This window comes from Ischnura elegans, chromosome 7 (genome assembly GCF_921293095.1).
Source record: "Ischnura elegans chromosome 7, ioIscEleg1.1, whole genome shotgun sequence".
Classification (NCBI taxonomy): Eukaryota; Metazoa; Arthropoda; class Insecta; order Odonata; family Coenagrionidae; genus Ischnura; species Ischnura elegans.
In genome coordinates, this window is record NC_060252.1 from 13736930 (window position 1) to 13753398 (window position 16469).

General features: G+C 37.5%; 1 protein-coding gene and 1 long non-coding RNA gene across 2 annotated transcripts in view; one reads left to right on the plus strand and one right to left on the minus strand.

The window, feature by feature from the left end:
• Nucleotides 1-67: 67 nt before the first annotated feature.
• LOC124162475 (transcription factor SOX-6) overlaps nt 68-16469 on the minus strand; it is a 720216-nt gene continuing 703814 nt past the window's right edge. The window contains 6 exon segments of the mRNA XM_046539021.1: nt 68-4145; nt 4994-5149; nt 11964-12014; nt 13004-13357; nt 15312-15421; nt 15423-15883. Of these exon segments, the coding sequence (XP_046394977.1) occupies nt 3538-4145; nt 4994-5149; nt 11964-12014; nt 13004-13357; nt 15312-15421; nt 15423-15883 (1740 nt within the window). The 3' untranslated portion in view covers nt 68-3537.
• LOC124162477 lies at nt 7943-8822 on the plus strand. Its single transcript, XR_006865583.1, has 3 exons — nt 7943-8285; nt 8399-8566; nt 8650-8822. It is a non-coding gene; the product is annotated as an uncharacterized LOC124162477 (long non-coding RNA).

The window sequence follows — 16469 nt, forward strand, 5'->3', positions numbered from 1 at the left end:
AGCCAACTTTTATTTGAAGTTGATATTTTAACCAATTATAATTTCAGGAAGGGTTAACATTGTTCAATTTCAGTATTTCAAAGTTTATTTACCATTTCAGTTGTACAATACAACAGTAAGACGACTATGACAGTTTGCATTTCTTCGATATCGAACGGCAGAGCTGGCTGATTGTGCACAAATGCTCTATAAGTATAGACTGGTTTAAAACTAAATTGAGTGTCGATGGCAGCTTTTATACCTTGCACTTTTACAGTCATTACATCCAATAAACAAATTATAACTAATGCAATTGTTCACATTACAATAGCACATTTATCACATATCTATTAACTGTTCACTCAATTTTCATGAAGGAAGTAGTATCATGCACGCTCACTCATTCTCTTTGGATTTTGTACATTATATTTCGGCTGCTGTCACTACTGAGTCATTTGGCACATAAACGAGCCTGCCACCGTGAGGAAACATTTCATTTCACCATTCTTGTCTGATGACAATAATGCTCTTCACGAGTGTCATTGAATCACCTATATGCTGAAGGAATATGCAGTCATGATGTAGATAAAGCATTTTCAAGACTGGGCATCACTGCATCATGGGAATACTGTATAAGTTATGAAGTTGCTTAACTATTAACCTCTTTATGTTGGGAACTTTTTACCCTTGCCATTTCAAGGCTTCTGTTGATCCATGGTTGAGTGAAATGAGACGGTAGTTTACACAATCATTTTTAAAATTCCTGAAATAGTAACATAAAGAGGTGCTTCAAATTATAGTTCATCAAATTATAAAGCTTCCATCACTCAAGTAATTTTAAAGTAGCATTTATTTGCTATAAATGCAATCTCTTATTTGATGGGCTAATGTAATGCCTGTTGAACGCCACTTGTAACACAATTTTTGGAGCCACAGACTTTAGCATAGCCCTGTAAAGGTAATGCATGAGCACCAGGTCTAATGATTACTTGGATGTTACTCATATTCCCGAGAACCTGCTTACATTCAACAGATTTCTAATATTTTATAATTGGTATAAGTTGTGGGTTGCTTGTTAGGCTACCAGCTGAATTGGAATCCAAAAATAGCAAATTATGATTCTCATGTAGCTGTTATGTTTAAATTTTCTCTTCACATTAGTTCTGAATGTGAAACTCACCCAAGACATCACACTATGTGTGGCATTTAAAGTGAGTTCCAAAATTATTAGTAAATAGTTTCCTATTGACTATGTCAATGTTTGTGGCTCAAAAATAGTTGATTGCTTTCTCTGGTACATTCAGAGTAGGTATCAACTCGAGATAATTGGTTTCAATTTTACAATGCGTAGAAAAATCATCAGAAAACTATTAGAACTTTTTTGAAAATTCATTTTTAAATAAGTATTTTCAGTTTCCTTGCCTTTGAAAAGATGTGCTAGTTGATTCTATTAGTAGCTGGTTATGATATTTGTATACCATCAATTATGTCAGCATATAGCTTTAGTTGCACAAAACAGTCAAACAGGCATACTAGGCTATATCACAAACATTAATACATTGTTGAAAATCAATATACCTTTGTTCGCCTGGAGCAATAGAAGGAGGAAGCTGTTAGATGGAATTATTTACTGTGTTTTACACCATTAGACCATAAATGCTACTTTTTACAACCATTTCATATAATTATTAGAAACACCAGAATCTCTGATTGCACAATATATAAGGCCATTTGTGAGGTAAATAATTGCATAAAATGTCCAAACTTTGAAATTAAAATTATATTTAACCATTGAAATGGCTGAAATGCGATGCAAATAAAACTCACAAATAAATAATATTTTGGTAAATAATCAATAGAGTGGCTGGGTTGTCGTCATGAATTTAGATTGTAAAAATAGGCCTAGTGACATATTTTTACCTATGTTCTACTCATTTGTCTTGCTTTTGTTGGTTATTTATGTATTTTAATACTTCTGGACACATTTTTTTTCATTCAGATAGCTCAGACAGATTAATTAAGGTTGGATTATTTTTTTCAAAGGAGACTTCTCTGAGAGAGTGCTGCAACTCCCATGCATTTTTGTAGCACAAATGATGAAAGAGGTAAATAATAGAAGATAACTCCATTGTATTCTCCAAGTATGCAAATGTATGTTCTGAGGCTATGAATAAAATGATACCCAATGAAAGTACCTAATTCATGATTGTTATTATAGAAAATTTTTAATGAAAATTGGACGATCATTGGCTCATTTTAGAGAAGTTAAAGCACAATCAACCACAGTGTTATTATATTTAAATACACAAATATGATCACCCTGATAGGACTTTTCAGAGCACAGTATCTAATAAATTATCCAAGAAAATGAACAATTATATATAAATTTCATATAACAGTAAACAAAAAGCTATAAAACTTATGATATTTTCACAAAAGAAAAATATGTACATATAATTTATCGATAAGACTCTTACTTTAATAGTCTTTAACTCAACAACGTCTAGCCTACTAACTTTACCAATTGGTCAAAACAACTAGAGATCTTCATTGGAAGTCATATTAATATTTACATTAGTTCACTCGTTATTTAAGGCAAACCTAATGAGGTGATTATGGAAAGTCAGCCACTTGAGTTTATCCACGGATATGAATGTTTTAGCATACTGTTCACTAATTACTCAATAAGTTATGCTAAAAATTCATTTTGCTCTTTGATATTTATTGTTGATAAATTGTTTTTATTTAATTTGTTCTGTTGAACAGAGCATGGAACTACCACTCATCTATTCCTCACAAGGCTGACATTCTCAAATACTTGAAGAGGCTCCAATTTCAAAGAATTACGCTCTCAGGAGAAAACAACCTATTGCTAAATAATGACAAAAATAAAATATTTGTGTTTACAGACTCTAAAACACCCATGACAGTATAACTTTATGAATCCACTTCTCAAGTTAGCAATATCAAAAAATTCCATCAGTTTCAACATCGCTATGAAAGCATATGCTCCAGATTGATTAGGTATATCAAACTCCATTATTGAACAGTTTCTTCTTGAAAAAAAAATTACGAGCTAAGTAATGGAGTTATCCCGTTGCCTGAAACCCATTCATGCTGTCTAATATAATGTTACTATACAAGATGACTTCATTTTAGAAAGCTAAATGATGAAATAAATAGGTAAGCGTTGTGTACTATACATAGATATTTAGATAAATGCTTTTTCTAGACATATTTTGGATTTCATTCTTCTGAAATCAATACCTTTTTCAGGAATGCGGAGGTTGGGCACTAAATCCACTTTCATGTCAATGACACAGTTTCCCTTTTTCCTTTCATTTAAACACAGTGTCCACAATGCATAAACTCTGTACCTGCCTTCTTGTTCACACAGCAGTTTCTTTTTCACTTTCTATCATGGCACCACTGCAATGTGTGGAGGAAATGCCATTGAGTTGGCCATAGGACATATTACTCCAAGTTTTCATATGACTCTATCCACAGCCTCACATTCCGTCCACTATTAACTATCCACTTCTATGGAAGCAGTCATTTTCAATCGTCTTCGTGTCGCAATGGACTTGAACCGAACACAGATGCAGAACTCCCAGCCGCTGTCGCTGGTGAGTAACCAAGGATATCGGATGGGGGAGAGAGACTGTCCGTAGGGTAAAAGAATGAGGAGGCATTAGCACCGATGCTGCCGTTGGCCATGCCTGAACCGGAACCACCCCCAGACGTTGAGTGAGAACCGGAGGGAGATGAGGCCGTGGAGGACGTTGGAGAAGACGTGGTCGCCGAGGTGGCCGACGCTGTTGATAGGGCTGGGTGGGAGCCTTGGACCATGAGGCCAGACCCCATGTGGTGCTCGCTACCACCAGGCCCCACCACCCCACTTCCCCCCGATAGGAAAGAGGGGGGAGGGAGGTCGGGCATTGGACCATTGTCCCGACACCACAGCTGGCGCATTTCCTGGCGCCTTTGACGCATTAACGACTTATACTCGGAAATTCTCATTTTCTTTCCATCAACAATACAAGTTCGCTTGGGCCTTGGTCTATAACGATAGTCAGGATGTTTCTCCATATGTAATTTTGAAAGCCTAGACTGTTCCTCGTAGAAAGGCTGCTTCTCTGCATTTGTCATGGCTTTCCATCTTGCTCCTGTGTAAATGATTGATTGAATTAGCATTCCAATGAGTGACAACTCAACCAAGTATATGAAATGTATATTAATACTTCAATTTAAAACTGGGAAAACAAATGTTAATGTTATTAAAATAGTGGATGTGTTAGAGTACAGGTAATCCAAATGCCAATCATAGTTGGAAGGAAAGTATGTCTATGGGCTTATAAGCGTTTTCATATTCTTTAAGGAAATCAAAAACAGGGAGGGGAATAGGAGTTAATCCACCATGGGTTTATATGGGTTAAAACTGCACTTGGCAGATTAATTGAAAGTCTAGTTTCCGAGATATTTTCTCTCCAACTTTGATTGTAATCAGGATTTCCTGTCTTTAGCCTTTGACCTTAATCAATTAGTAGGTACCTCAACTTAATAATTCCACCTTAAGTTAGGTTAATATTATTTTCCTTGTGTAAGCTACAATGCGATGGCAATCCATCTTAGATGATTTTAACAGTATATCTTAAAGATTATTGATATCATTTTGTTCTATCTTGATAAATTATATGAGATTTAGATAAAGACTAAGATGATGCAAAATGGTGTCATGAGCAGTGCATTAGTTAGTAGAAAAATGAAAATGTTTCACCATTCCAATAAAATTCCTAGAATAATTTTGAGAACGTATTGAGATTATTAAATTTTTGGAACAGGGAAATATTTCACCTTGTCAAATTTTTCCATTAATTTTCAAAAATTAACATTTAGATGAGATAATGCTGTATTTTTCTGGAAAAAATATCAAAAAGGTCAAAGCGACAGGTAGACCTTGGTGGCATATTTATCTAATGAATATCAAGATTTTATTATTATTAAATTAACTTACCTAGAATTTTGGAAATATTGGAATTATGCATGTCAGGACATGCTTTGAGGATTTTCCGGCGTTCATCTTTCGCCCAGACCATGAATGCATTCATTGGTCTCTTAATGTGTGGCTTGTTTTCACTTTCCCTCTTTTGCTGTCTGACTATTTTGGTTGCTGCAAAAAAGAAATGGCACTTAGTATATTTTATGCTGTTAATTTTACCATTACCTATATTTTCCCCATTGAAATGGATATATGTATATGTGTGGATCTCACCAGCAAGGCTATTGCTATAGGGCTACTTGATTTTTGCAAATGCAAATTTTGGGGATTTGATTATTGCTTACAGTTTTTACATGTGATGGTAAGGTTTGAATACCTTTCTTAATTGTGAAAAACATAATAAATTGCAGTATCAATGCTAAAAATTGATCCAAAATTGCAAACATTATGAAGTTGCAAAAATTTGGGTCTGTGCAAATCAAGGAGCCTCTGCTGCTGTGTCTGTGGTAGGGGCAGGGGGTCATGAGATTCAAACTCCCAAAAGTGATTGAGAGATACGATCATAAGAGTATACCCTCCAAATGAACCCCCATAATTGAATACTAACCCAAACAAGCATCACAAAGATTTCTTGCCAAGGACTCGATAACGAGTAGCATTTAGCTGGTAAATCACTTTGTATAACTTATAATCAAGGAATCAATTAAAAATTTTATTTCGATTTTCAATTGACTAATATAATTCATATGCATTTTTGGTGCATATTGTTAAATTATTCACTTACATAGACCTTATCTGTTTACGATAATACCTAATTTTCATGCGAATCATTGTTTATTTGTTCACTCATGTCTGTTAAATAGAATCATTCCCCTTTTTTGTCTTTATGTGGTAATTATTTATTATTTCAGCAAATTTGGAATTAAAAAAAATTTTGCTTTTTAAAATTTGGATGCACCAAAATTGACAAAAGTGTTATTTGACTATTATGTCTTTTCTTAACCAGTGCCGGAATGGCGTTCCGGAACCATGACACCACTGATGGGGTCGATGATGACATAAACCCTGGATGACCATTAAATCGCCAAAACAAAAACCCGAGAAGTGTATTATTTTGTAAAAAAATGATAGTTGAAATAGGCTGTTAAAGAGTTTCTTTGACAAGGGTTGCCTGTCAGTGGCGCCGACTCCATGGGGCTTGAGGGGGCCCGAGCCCCCTCAATAATTTGCTATGGGTGTGAGGAAAGAAGTGTCAGGCTTGTCGATTTTCCCCGGAGTGTCCAGATATCGAGATTGGAGTTCTCAGTGTTCTAACCCAAGGAGGAAGAAAAGTCAAAATGACATCACTTTGACCTCAAAATGACCCACGAAAAGTCACTATTCAGTCATAACCGTGAAGGTGACTTTTTGCGGGTCATTCTGATGTCAAAGTGACGTCATTTTGACTTTGAATTCATTTGTAGATGTTTTCATTAAAAGTGAGAGCATATAAAAAAATTATCAAATATTGTCTACGATACTCGCTCTCCCTGCATTCCAACCTGAACGTTGGTTTGGAAAGGTGAGGGTAGAGCTCACCCCTGACACTTAATCACACAACCGCGCATGCGAATATCACACCGTAAGGAGGGGGGGCAGTTGCTTTCCATGGGCTAGTTCTACAGATAATTATTAATTTTGGGGAGCCCAAAGCTTCACCCCAGGTTTGAACTCTTGGGACCCATCTCCCAATAGCTAATGGCTACATCCAATAGGCCACTAACTCAGTGGCATAGCCAGGTTTTAGGTCTAAATTTAAAAGCCTTAAAATTCTCCCCTCCTTCCTTTCCCCTATTGATACCCCAAGACGTGATTGCACCACTTGCCCAGGGCGATATGTATCGTGAAATATCGCGATAATTAATCATATCGGGCATACGAATTCGAGTTTCGTACATTATCGAAAAATCATTGTCCGATAAAAAGGGCCCAATAAAAGTATTGGGACTGATAGAATATCGGAACCGATAAAATATCACGATATATCGTCCAATAAAAATATCGGGTGTGATAAATTAACTGAGCCATTAAAAATATCGGAATCGTTAAAAATAGTCTTCCGATAAAATACTACGGAACTACTATTATAAGGTAGAAATATCCTTTCGATAAAATATAAAGATATATCATCCGATAAAAAATATTGGGCCTAATAAAAATCGCCATTTGATAAAATACTACGCTTGATAATCCGATAAACAATCGCCACTGCTAAAATATCGCGAAATATCATCCAATAAAAATTGCTGCTCGAATAAAATATCACGATTTATTGTCTTATAAAAGCCGCAGCCGCGATAAAAATCGTGATTTATCACCCGATCGCGTCGTCGCGCGCGATAAATTATCATGTTTTGGCATAGGGAAATTAGTTTGGGAAAATGTTTATGGCTGGAATATGTATAGGGTTGGCCTTTGTTTAAGCTAGACCATAAATCGGTGCGTTAAAAACTTACTAATGTATGGTATATCGCGATATTCAATAGGAGGTATTTTTTCGTCGAATTATAAAACGTGATATATTTTATCTGAAGGCAAATTTTTATCGGGCTGGAGATTTTTTTATGAAATGATACATCGTGGTATTTTATCGGTAGGCGATTTTTATGGGCCCTGACATTTGTATCGTCCGATACAAATATTGGTTTAGGATATCGTCATATTTTAATGGATATCGGATGATATTTATGATGATTTTTTTGTTCTCGATATTTTTATCGAATTTCGTCCGAGATTTAATGACGATATATGATAATTGTTCCTTAAAAATGGTCTATTACTCGCTTTTACCGCAAGAAAGTCCCCGGGAACGAACCTATTTCGCCAAAATATTTCGAAGGAAATCCGTGACGCGCCATTTCTAAACTAGAATGCGCCGCGGTTTCTTTAAATAACTCATCGTCGCTGATTGCTGTATTTGCGTAAGAAATAATTAAGCTTCTCCTCGTTTTCAATAATATTTTCGGTGAGAGCCCGTGCGTACGTCACTACGGGAATAATAGCCAATAATAAATATCCGTCTTCATTTCAAATCAACAATGGAGCGTTCGTTATCTGCCATTTCTTGATTTATTTACGTTTGTTTTTACAAACGAGACAAGAGATTGCAATCATACAGGAGAGGAAAAGGAAATGAAAATTTGCTTTATATTAATCCAGAAGATGGGATGTTTGAAGCAGCTAATATGCCAAAAGTTCTCTGGATGACGAGAAGGATTTAAACAACTTTGAAGAGCTCCTGAAAACCTCATCTCTCTTCAAATCATTTGTGAGTAAATTGACTGTTATCTGCTCTACATCATCCATCAAATTAACCCTTCTATTTTCCCTTCTTGAGCCATATGAAAAAGTTAAAATTTATTTTTGTTTCCTTTCTCACAGGTTTAACATCTTAGACAAATTGCAGTTGATCATACTGATGGAGTTTTCAGCCCATGCGACCAGATATATGTGTACAAATGAATTTTCTCGCTGCATCAATTGGGATGGAGAGCTTGGGAAAATTATGTTCAACAACCCCTACATCATAATACCTTAAGGCTATATGCAGTTAGTATCAATTTTTCTATTTAATGTATCATCAAAATTAGAAACTTTCAGCTTCTTGATGTTATTTTTTCCTTTGTTTGCAGTCCCACGATGGAAGAATTTCCCTGAGGATAATGTAATGAAAACGAAGGCAAAGATTCAGCGGTGGTTCAAGACAATTGCTTAAGCAACTAGAGGCAACTGAAGGGAAAGGAAATGCAACAGAATCAACTGAAATGGCCAATGTAGATGATTTTTCTCGATTTGTATTTGAAGAGGGAGAAAAGGAACCTTAAAAGGAAAATTAAAAACAAATCCTGAGGAATTTCTTCTTGTAAAATCTATCTGTTTTTTATGTTGCTGGTGGTTTTCGGGTATTGCTGTGTAGAAAACATTTTAACTCGACGTTTCACTCCTCCTACTGGGAGCGTTATCAAGAGAATGGAAGGAATTTATACTCGTCCCGAGCTTATTTATGTTTCAAGCGTTCAATCTCCCAAAGGCTTAAGGAGCACGAAAGGGCGTTAAAATTACATCAGTGGGACGCATCAGCTGTTGCTGAACATTTTGCCTCCAGCCCTGGGCATAGAATAATGTTTGACGCTACACGAGTGTTAGCGAAGACGGAAGAATACCATCCGCGTCTTATACGTGAATCCATCGAGATTGCGAAAAGACCTAATAACTTTAATAGGGAGGATGGGTATAACCTCAGCCGTATATGGAGAGGGTTCCTAGCACAATATAATGGCCAACGGCTATCGGCTAAAATTCAAATCCGGAACAACAATGAGTAGCGAAAAAAAACATAAATAAGCTCGGGACGAGTATAAATTCCTTCCATTCTCTTGATAACGCTCCCAGTAGGAGGAGTGAAACGTCGAGTTAAAATGTTTTCTACACAGCAATACCCGAAAACCACCAGCAACATAGATAAAAGAAGCTGTGAAAGTCTTCAGACGGAAACTATCTGTTTTTTGTTGCAATAAACCCTAATAAAGGTTGAGTTTCATATCTGAAGTGTTTAATTATCCCTAAATGACAATCTAAATACAAAAATTATAGTATGAATTGTCATTAGAAGAACAAATAGATTTGGTCACAAATAGTCAAAGTGAGGTCAAAATGAGGTCAAAATGATAGGTAGTCATTTTAGGTCATATTGACATCATCATGAGTCACGAAGGATGTCATTTCAAGGGACCATTTTGAGGTCACCGTGACTACCAAGCCATGACTTGAAAATGACATCAAGATGATGTCATAATGACTTTTCATTCCTCCTTGGGAATGTTGATCATATTACTCTTCTAAAATGCTTAAAAAACTTAAAACTCACTACTTATAAAATTTCCCGGAGAAAGATCACCGGTTTGGGCCCCCCCAATATTTTTTGTTAGTCGGCGTCCCTGTTGCCTGTCAATGTTCCTAACTACTTGCATATTCTGGAAGTTTAAGGAAAGGGTCATCTGCTAGTAAAATATGCTGCTGCAAGGTTCACACATCACCGCAATAAACTTAGCCATAAATACATTTGCATATCTATAAGTTCATGGAAAAGCTTAATGTTGAAATTCTGCTATACATTGATCCTCCTCATACTTCTGGGGGAGGAGCACCTTTAGAAACTCTAAACATTGCTTTTTGGCCCCATTGCAGAGTGTAACCACAGTGATGAAGAGAGAATGAGCCTGTCAGGACACTTCAGGAACGTTCTTCAAATCAAGTTAGGTGATTTTGGCCCTTCCGGTTTGCCTCTTTCTATTGCATATACTCAGGGTAATATAGTAAATTCTTAAGATGATGTATTGATAACATTATACCGGGGGGCATTGGAGGATTTAGGGGGGGGGACCCTGCCCAGATGCTTAAATAATATGAAAGATTTTTAATATGGTTATCATTAAGTTCGCTTTGTTTTGTGTATAATGGGGTCTCAATCATTTAATTTCATATAACAATTTTGATATTGAAATAAAGATAATATATTTCATACAGTAATTTTTATATCTTGTTTTTAATCTCAAGTATAAGAAAATCATTTACCTGTCAGGTCCTTGTGCCCTCTGCCCCCAGAAAAAATCTAGATCTGCCCTTGGCAGGAGGGCATTATCACGGTGTAGTTGGTTTAGCTCCTTAATAATTAGGGCACCACATGATATTTTACATTTAAAATCATGCTAATAATAACTTAAATGACTGGAGTTTAATTTCTTCCCACTGCCACATCTTGTTCATGTTTCATTGCATTAAATTCAATGCGCAAAGTATTCTGTTTTAAAGGTTGGAAGCTATTGAAGCAGATGATGTGACATCAGCTTTACAAGTATTTCCTACAGAGGCACACTAGATATGATATTACATGACTAAGAACACACCCTGTATCTTTTTGCAATTATTTTAAAGTTAGTTACTTACTTGGGGGGCAACCATTCATCAACTGAATACAAAACTTCTTTCAAGGTGTTACTTTCTTTCTCATTTTGAAATGTGAGAAACCAATGACATGATCTTTTATAAACACAATGGCTCTTTCACCATTTTTTATTATTACCGATTGCGATTTAGTTTGAAAAATAAAGAAACCTGCATTTTTTCGATTTTTGTTCTGTCACCTACTTCTCCAACTATTGGCTGAAAAATATCGATGGGCTTACCCCTTATGCTGATAAGTTCATGACATCATGAATATTGCAGAGTGGCTCATTGCTCCCTCACTACTTATCGGCCTTGTGCATCCATCTCACATGGATTGTTGTCATAAACACTAATGAGCAATTTTTTCCATCAAAGATTGGGTCTCTTTGAATGACTTATCAAACCAGAACTTTAATGACAAACCTTCAAAGTGGGTGGCAACTCTTGCATTTTTTCATATTCAAGTTGTGAGAAAATGGCTCCATGAGGAAGACTTTTTTTTGTTTTAATTTATCTTTCTCATCCATTAATGGAATTATCTTAATGAATCACTATTTTGGGTCCAAGTGAACAACCCCATTAAATTTTCTGTCCCTTGACTGCACAGGAAATTGCACATGTGTACCCACACATATTCTCTTTTTGTGGGGCTGAGACATACTTTATGTCTGTACCAAGACCCAATGGGCCATCGAAGTTAACCCTTTGTGGTCCAATGTCGAGACTGGCTCGACAAGTCTAGTGCTACGAGCGCTAGGCTTGTCATAGCATCAGGCCTAACTTTGAGTTGAGGGCAAATTAGGTAATCTCTTGAAACATTGCCATTGTATAAATCGCTTTGCCTTGATGCCGAGCTCAACTCAAAGTAAGACCTGATGTTATGACAAGCCAAGTGCTTGTAGCCCTAAACTTGTCAAGCCAGCCTCGACGTTGGACCGGAAACAGTTATGTAAATACCAATGATTATTTGATACCTAATGAAAGTATTAAAACCACCAACCTTTTTCACTGCTCTCCTCTGCCATTTTGAATGATGGGTCCTGTCCCCACACTGAAAATTAAATATAATTTGTATAAGAGCATTGATTATATTCACCATTGCATGTGGAATGAGAAATGCTGTTTTCAAAGAAAAAAAAATTGAAGAGCTAGTTAACATTCACGAGTAGATACTTTAAGGCCTTAGCCTAACTCATCAAGGTTGACACATCCATTAGATTGAATCAGATTCAGATATTACATCAAAGGTCATGATCTGAAATTTTACTCATTTTCGATTCATATGGAGGAACTGCGTGTATGATATTAAAAACTTTTACAATGGAATTCAGTTTATATATTAAGATGTAGAGAGAGTAGCATTCATGACCCCACACTACTGAAAATAGAAATGGCAAGTGGAAGCTGTGAATTGATGAGTGTAATTGATGAAGCAATGTCCAAATAGAATGCAATGGTAGCTATGACCAGTTGCTCATTGAAAGAAACACACTACATATATCAAATCAAATTCAAAAATGTGGTCAGAAATTCAAATTGTGACAGAACTAAGATCCCATTTGCGCATGCCATGATATGGTCTACACATATCAAGACTCCACTCCATGATACAACATCATCATTCAAAGTCCCTTTCAAAAAGACTAGCTTTTCCCCTCAGCAAGGAAAAACCACTACTAAAAGGCATTCAAAGAAATAACCATGGACTAGCTGTGGGCTATTTTTTTTATTCCTACCCATTAACAAGAGTAAAAGGGGTCAAAAGTTCCAATACCCCAAAAATATCTAATGAATAGTGTCTACAGTATAACTCCTCAAAATTTGACACCATGTGTCAAATGTACCTGATGGCTAGCTAATGGCCATTTCCTTGAGTGAAGTATTCTCTTTCCTAAAGAAAATACAAATATGTATAACTCCCCCTCAAATTTCTAGCTGCACTCCCTGAGCATTATTTAATGAATCTATCATTCCCATAGAAATGCACCTACGTAAGCTTGGGTGGGATTCATTTTGGACATGATTTGAATTGTGCCTTACTCTGACAAGCAGCAGCCATGAAATCTGCCTCTTCCTTCCTTGCCGCTTCCTCCGATGTCTGCTTCTGGGGTCTCTGGTGATGCGGGTGGTGTGGGTGATGAGGGTGGTGTCCACTGCCCCCCAGGTGGGATGGGGGCGGAGGGGGTGGAGGGGGAAGATACATGTGCAGAGGGAACTGTTTCTCGGCCGCAGCCGCCGCTGCCACGGCTGCCGACATGGCAGCCGAAGTGTTTGATGATGAAGTGGGAGGCATGCCAGTGGGGGGTGGGGGGCCTCCGTGCTGCTGTTGCTGGTGGGGCGGAGGTTGCATCGAGGGCTGCCCCTCCTTGCCTCCGGATCCACCGCCTTTCCCTGCTGCGGGAGCACAAATGGAAATACGGTTAGTTTGTAATTATACCACTGGGAAATGGTAGGTACTGCTGAGCAAACCTATTGCCAGCACAAATAGACAGTTTACCTAGAATTTATTTTTAATGTAATTCATAAATATCAATGGTATCAAGTGATCCCTAAAGGTGAAATGGGGAATGAAAAGAGGAATGGTGGGTTAAAGATTAGACAACATTGAAGAGATAATGAGAAAATCAAGGGAGGAGCTGTGAGCCATATCTGCAAACATGTTCAAAAACTGTTTCAAATAATTGGAGAAACATTGGGACAAGTGTATCAGTTGTAATGAGGAGTGTTGTGAGGGGAATAAGGTTGTTTTGTAAATATTTTGAAAATACACAGATTAAAAAAAAATAATTCCAGTTATTTTGGAGCTCCCTAGTATTGTACGATATGTCGTATATAAAAATTTAGGCACCATTTAACAAATAGAAGGAATTACTTTTTCATCAATTTTTTAAAACTACTTGGTACATTGCTATGAATAACATTAACTATCCAAAGTCTGGCCAGTTACAATTTCATATCCAGGTGATATAACATTTGTTTTTCATCTTTTATAGTGCTGATACCGAAAAGACAGAAAAATCTTTGTGTTTTCCACAGTTTTGTATCTACTGACCCAGGTTTCAACGAACTATATCATAATTAAGGCACAACTGCACATGATGTGAGTTAATTTATACATGTATTTTGGGGGAGGACGCGGGTGTTTCTATATTGGGCAGGGATAAAGGAGTATTGGACATATTTCTCATGGACAAAGAGCTTATGTGTTTGGCTTCAAGTCAAGGAGGCATGACAGTTGAGGTGAAGAGTGGGAAGGGCATCTATAGTAATATGTAGAAAGGTTTTCGGGTTCACCTTCGCGTCGATTCATCTTCATGTCATGACATCTAGATGAATTGATGCAGAGATCAACTTGAAAACCTTGCTACACATGCTACACCACTCTGCGAAAGTCTCCATCAACATCTAAAGTAATAATTAATAATAAAGGAAGGCTATAAAAGTCATTCATCACTCATAATTTTTTGTTTCGAAACACCATAGACATTTTAAACTGCTATTGCTTTTGGGGCAGCTAGAATGATTTTGTCATTACTTTCTGAAAACTGATTTGATGTGTTGCCAGGGAATATATTAACTGGCTGAAGTTTGGCCAGTTATTTTTGCTTTATCAGGCGATATTTTATTGGCATCACATTTTCATCAATTGTGATGATATCAAATTTTGATACACAGGGTTATTTCTCACAATATCTCTTCTTCATCATTTATAGAATTATACTATATTAAATCTTTTTTTTTTTTGACTTCGCTTTGACCTCTCCGTAATGTTGGTTAGGAAATAATAACTCTTTATCCCAGAATAATGCCAACATTTCAGTGAATGTATTTACATTAATCAGGGCATATTTATTTTTTTAAGGTAAAATTTATTTATTTAATTATTGTGAACAATGTGTTGTTTGCTATGGCTTTCTTCAAAGATATCAATAGATTTGGATCAATAATTCATATTACCAACAAATGTTAATTGATCGTTTATGTTAAATGTTTCGCATAAATATCCAAAGGGATATTTAAACAAAATCACTTTTTATTAATTATGAGGTGGAGATGTAAAAGTGACACTAAATTACAACAGTTAGGGCCTGTTTACATGATTCATCAAGCCATACGAGTAAATGGTAGTGCATGAAGGAACACAAAAATGTGCTGTGTAACCACCCAACTCGTGCGAATGCATGAACAAAAAATAGAACCTGTTCTAATTTTGTTCATACATTTGTACATGCTCTGTTCCGGTCCACAAAAATCATTTGAACAGACATTAATTCGTACATGTTAATGTGCAGTGTAACCAAGCCTTAAGAGTAAAATAACGACATGCGACACTGCTTGGGTGACTTACTGGTGGGCGTTAGGGGACTGAGGTGTGGCGGAAGACCGGCATATGGCAGGAACGCCCTCGGCATCACAAAGTTGGGTGGCAGGAGCTTGGGTGCAGTGGCGGCCACTGGCTGCTCTGCCGCACCCATCCCCAACCCCCCGATGCCCTGCGGGTGCAGACCGTGCGGCTGCTGCGGGAGAGGGTGGTGCGAAGACGGCGGTGACTGGTGCTGCTGGTGGTGGTGCACGCTGCTGTTGCCCCCTCCCTTGGGCTTGGACAGGTTGAGCGGCGCGTCTGGGTCTGTGGAGGGCAGGGCGTGGTGCGGGGGGCGATGAATGGGGCGGCATTGAGTGGTGCAGGTGGTGTGGGAGGTGCATGGGAGCGGCTAGGGAAACGGCGGGAGAGGGACAAGGAGAGTGGTGGACCGACTGTGACTGCGACGTCGGAGCCTGCTTGTGGTGCTGTGGGGCGCTGGCGTTTGCGGGCCCTGGCTGCTGTGAGGGTGCAAGGGGTGGCGGGGAGGCCTTGTCCGCGCTGGAGGACATGTGCCCCAACTGCGCCGAGGCTGACACCCACGGCACCTGCGGGATCAACTGCAATTAGGGATGACATGCAGGTGAGTGAGGTGCACAGAGAAGTGAAACATGTAAGAGATTCAAGTTTTGTATTTGTTGATCACATTGCTTTTAGCCTGAATCACACCACCATTTTTTCACGTACTAGTTCAGAGAACATTTTAGGTATGCTTACCCACTTCCACCCACTGGGGGGTCCGGGAATATTTTTGAAAACTTACAAGCCTGGAAATACATTTTACATCATTTTGACTATTAAAATTTCACTTTGAGTAAATTCAGTATTTATAAGTCAAAACTAGACAATAGTTCAAAATCTTTTTTTTTGTTTTCTCTAAGGCTTTGGGGGAATCTATCCCCCTCACCCCCCCATAGTTACGCCACTAAATTTTTCCATATCATACAGTCTTTTGTGGCGTCAGTGGTGGATTTAGGAGGTGTTCAAATGGGCCATGACCCCTCCCCTCAATTTTCTCGAAAATCTTTAATTCTTATTAGTTTAATAGTTGTTGTATCCTTAAAAGTTTGAAATTGTTCAATTTAATATGTTGTTAAAAAAGGGAAATTTTAGTCTCCAAATGCGTAAATAATAAATATTTTCATA